General features: G+C 30.6%; 1 protein-coding gene across 1 annotated transcript in view; it reads right to left on the bottom strand.

Moving 5' to 3' along the window:
- Window positions 1-4,491, bottom strand: part of LOC106867367 (uncharacterized) — a 6,351-nt gene extending 1,860 nt beyond the window's left edge. Inside the window, exons 1-4 of the mRNA XM_052972935.1 lie at window positions 3,929-4,491; window positions 2,481-2,628; window positions 1,566-1,607; window positions 482-579 (exon numbers count right to left, since the gene is read on the bottom strand). Coding sequence (XP_052828895.1) covers window positions 491-579; window positions 1,566-1,607; window positions 2,481-2,628; window positions 3,929-4,300 — 651 coding nt within the window. The 5' untranslated portion in view covers window positions 4,301-4,491 and the 3' untranslated portion in view covers window positions 482-490. The remainder of the gene's footprint in view (window positions 1-481; window positions 580-1,565; window positions 1,608-2,480; window positions 2,629-3,928) is intronic.
- Between the last annotated feature and the right edge of the window lie 6 nt (window positions 4,492-4,497).

The following is a 4,497-nucleotide window of genomic DNA, read 5'->3' as shown; positions in this document are numbered from 1 at the left end:
TTATTCAGTTTATTTCAAGATTTCTTGTCAATAGAGAAAGAACTGGTTTCAACCGAGGTCCAAGGTTCCTTCATTGGAATTTCCACATCAAATGTATATGCTATGCAAATCAGTATTTAAAATACTTCTTCAGTGATGATAAGCAATAATTATATAAAAAATATTCCCTGTTTAAACTAATTTATTAAATAATGTTACATGTGAATTATAACAATATATCTGAAATTATGTGATAAATACAATCGAGTGACAGATCAGTATTTGCAGAACATTCGCAGACAAAGATATCTGTTTTAAAGTAACTACACCAGTGCTGTAATAATTGCTCTAATGGCTACACAGTTCTATTGCTTCCCAATTTCTTCTCTGTGTTATATAATCACTAAACATAGTACTATTTATTGTCTATTTCTCATACATCAATGCTGAAATATATATAAACAAAATATTAAATGAAAAATTGCAATGTAAAATGACTTACCAAAATTATTTAATCTTTTGTGTTTCTTATGACAGGCATTTGTTCTTTTGTAGTGTTCCTGTGTAACTGCTGCTGTAGTAGTTTGACAATGACAGTATCTTTACGGAATAGATTTGTGAGTCATAGAGGGAGCCAACTACACTTTAAAATACTTTTTTTTATCTATTCTTATTGTATCTATTTAGATTTATACACTTTAAAGAATGATTAAAACATTTAATAATGAATTTTGCAGTAAGTATTTTTAATATACAGCAATATATATACATATATATATAACAGATTTGCTCTTATACATGAATGCTTACAACACACTAACATACGGGCACACACATACTCATATTCATGCAATGATTATTACAATATGTGAATATTAACTTCTATCCTCAACAGCAATATCACAACATATGTGACAGTGGATTATGGCATAAAGTATTCATTTAGATTGAATTCTAAATGTTTTATAATTTTCCTTAGTTATTGATAATTTTATAATTTAAAGATAATCTTTATAATTTGAAAATATCAACTCATATTTTTATTTTTTAAATCGTATATTATTTGAAAATACAATAGATAGTGACAAATGGTAGATTATTGAAGCAAGTGTTTTCTAATATGACGTTCTTGTATTTTCAGACTGCTGACTATATGAAGCTTAAACTCCTTTTCACTAGTAGCATCTCTAATATAATAGTTAGAATTTAAAGTATTATATGATATCCTACATGATTTTGGCCTAATGTGTAACCAAAATAATCAGTTTCATAATCATGTGTTTTGAATTTCAATTGTCCCATTTGTTTACTCTTAAGGTGCAGACATAATGAAAATATTTACACACACGCACACACACACACACACACACACACACACACATATGCATTAATTACCTGATTCTATATGTTATTCTGTGTTTACTAATGAAATGTTCTGATTAAGTTCTATTACTGATGATAAAACTCCAGAGAAATTTCATAATCTCTGGGGCAAATAATTGAAGTCATGTTAATATTGAGTTTACTGGTTATATATATTTACTGCTTATATACTGGTTCAAGATATGTGTCTTGTTCATGTTCACCTTTTGGTACTGGAGGTATGTTTGGTGTATAGTTACTGTATTCTGAAAGATAGAGAAAAACATAAATATATCATAGTTTTCTTATGATATTGTGTCTATGAATGAAGAGTAAATGACATTTTTCTAAATAATTCTTACATGCATATTAGGTTTTACTTGCAATTTATATTTATCATAGATAAATGGGTCTGCAGTAAAGAAGGTTGCTTCCCAACCACATGGAGTTGGGCTCAGGCCCACTGCTTGGCACCTTAGACAAGTGTCTTCTAAAACAACCTTGGGATGACCAAAAACATGTGAGTGGATTTGGTAGACAGAAACTCAAACAAGTCCCTTCTACATGCTTTTGTGTAGTGAGTAGGGATAGGTGTAAACAAGTGTCATCATCATTCAAGCACTTTTCTTTGCTTCCAGTCCTCCACGAAAACATATATGATCATGGGGAAATATGATCTTGCTTGGAAGCAGTTGAGAGTTGGTGATAACAAATTCCATCTGATCCATGTAAGCATGGAAAAGTGAATGCTAAAACAACACTGCTACAGTTGAAATGTCAATTTTGCCTGTGGTTTAACCTTAGTATAGAAATTCTTTTCAAATACCATATTCAGTTGCTTATCAGGCCACTTTTTAAAAATGTGTTCCAGAAAATCAGCCTGCATTTCATAAGCATGAGGTTTGGGTTTAGGTTACAAGCAAATGGCAGTTCAAGAATAAACCTGCCAAAATTGAAATGTGCCTTATATGTTCATGTGCTCTATAAACTTTAAATACAGTATTATACACTCCTGAGTATTTGATATAAACCTCTTATATTACAAAAGAAAAAAATGTTTCATTTATAAATATGATGTAATTGTACCAGTAAGTTTAGGCAAAGTCAATATACACAATTGTTGATAATAGGTAATTTACCTGATGTCTGATGTTTAATATCAGCTTCATTCCATCCATGTTTACGATCTCTTTGAGATGGCAATGTATCACTTAGGTTGTTTGATGTCACAATACTGCTGTTGTCAATTTGATCACAAGATCCATCTGAAACCTTTTTATTATAGAGCTATTATAAGAACAACATGGATTAGATGAATATTTGAGAGATTATAGTGCATGATATTTCTATGATTTCTATTTTACATCTTTGAAGAAAACTAGTTGGAATATTTTCAGGGAAATTGGGAAATTTATTCTAATATTCTTTTTTGTAGTATTGATAGTCCAAACTTATGACAGTTGTAAGTTTATAGTAAAAGGCATTCCAGCCATGACCACACTGAGTTTCTGATTGTAGGGTAGGATGACATTAATAAAGTATACTTCTTTTTAAAGATAGTAGGAAAGATTTAAAGGAAATTTGAGTATTGTTTCAAGTAGACTGAGGAATCCATAGGGGCTTCGTTATTGATTCAGCATAGTTGGTTGTATAACTAGGTATGATCAACAAATCCAGAGCTGCTGATATATCATACCTATGTATGTGGACCTTAACATACTATGGTATACAAAATAGGCAGCAATGTTGCAGTATATATGAACATTAAATTGATTTTGCTTAAAAATTCTGCAGGTCAGTTTCATAAAATCATGGCACATATGGTGCTCCCTAGAATGTTTATAGTATTTTTAATAAGTTGATATCAAAAATTAGTTCACGAAGTTTAAAAGTAATAACTTCTGAATGTTGGGAAATTGCTTTTTAGAAAATGCAATTATTTAATTAAAATATATTTTAGTTACAGGTATGTATTAGTGTTATTGTCTGTCCAATTATTAAAAATGAGAAATGCAGTGAAGGAAACATCACATCAAGAAGGGAATATAAAAATGCATAAGTTTAATAGGTTATTATGAGGTTATATGATAATATAAATGTATTAAAGCTTGATAGAGGAAACAGCTGAAAGCCATTGTGGTAGATCAGAAGTGAATATAATGAAAATAGTAACATTATAGAATCCTTATATAACAAAATCATTTCCAGAAAAGAAAAGAAAATGGCAGAAAATTGTGGGTTCCAAGGTATGCCAGGTTAAATGTTTACTCACTGGAATCATATCCATGCTAGAAATGACTATGAACAAGAAAATAACATTCACACTATATCTGGGCTTACAATACCTGAATACCATCTAAAATTTCTGGCTTTTAGATAAAAAGGGAAATATGAAACTAAGCTTAAAATGTGTATATTAGTCAAAAGTGTAGTGTTACCAATAGAGATTTCATTCAAGGATTTATAAACAGAATTTGACAAATATTCAAAATATATTTAACTGTTACTGTATGGTGATTTGGAATTAATAGGTATAATGTAAAAATAGTAACAATACATTTAGAAAATGAATTTACTGCTTACGTACCTGTGGAATGGGTGGAAGTCTCCTGGGTGTTGTTGAGAATTTCCATTCGCCACTTAACTGTTCCATCTCTGGATAGTATGAACTTTTAGGGTTTATTGACTGAAGATTTCTGCTAAATATCTCTTCTGCATTCCGAGTTATTGCAACAGGATTGTTAGTCTGATACAGGATTTGTCTCATTTCAGTCCTCGATAGAAATTTTGGATTATTTTTTTCTGCAGATGAATTATTGAAATGATTAATACATCTGAAAATACACAATGTTATGGACACTACAATAGCCACAGATAATATTACAGCTGCTGCTACAATGATAATTATCCAAGTCATATTCAGGTTGTTATCAGACTGTGAGTGGATAGCAGTCAACATTGGAGATGTATCATTACTAACAAACAGTGTTAGTATGATAGCAGTTGTTGCTGACTGAACTGGTGTACCACCATCTTTCACTATAAATTCCAGTTCATATGTTCCTGCATCATTTTGGTAAACTGTGCGAGAGAAAGATAACACACCAGTGTGTGAGTTCACTGTAAACAGGTTTCTATCATTGGATCTCAGTATTC

The sequence above is a fragment of the Octopus bimaculoides genome, chromosome 14, assembly GCF_001194135.2.
Source record: "Octopus bimaculoides isolate UCB-OBI-ISO-001 chromosome 14, ASM119413v2, whole genome shotgun sequence".
Classification (NCBI taxonomy): Eukaryota; Metazoa; Mollusca; class Cephalopoda; order Octopoda; family Octopodidae; genus Octopus; species Octopus bimaculoides.
Note: the sequence above shows the minus strand (reverse complement) of the source record. Positions and strands in the feature narration are given on the sequence as shown.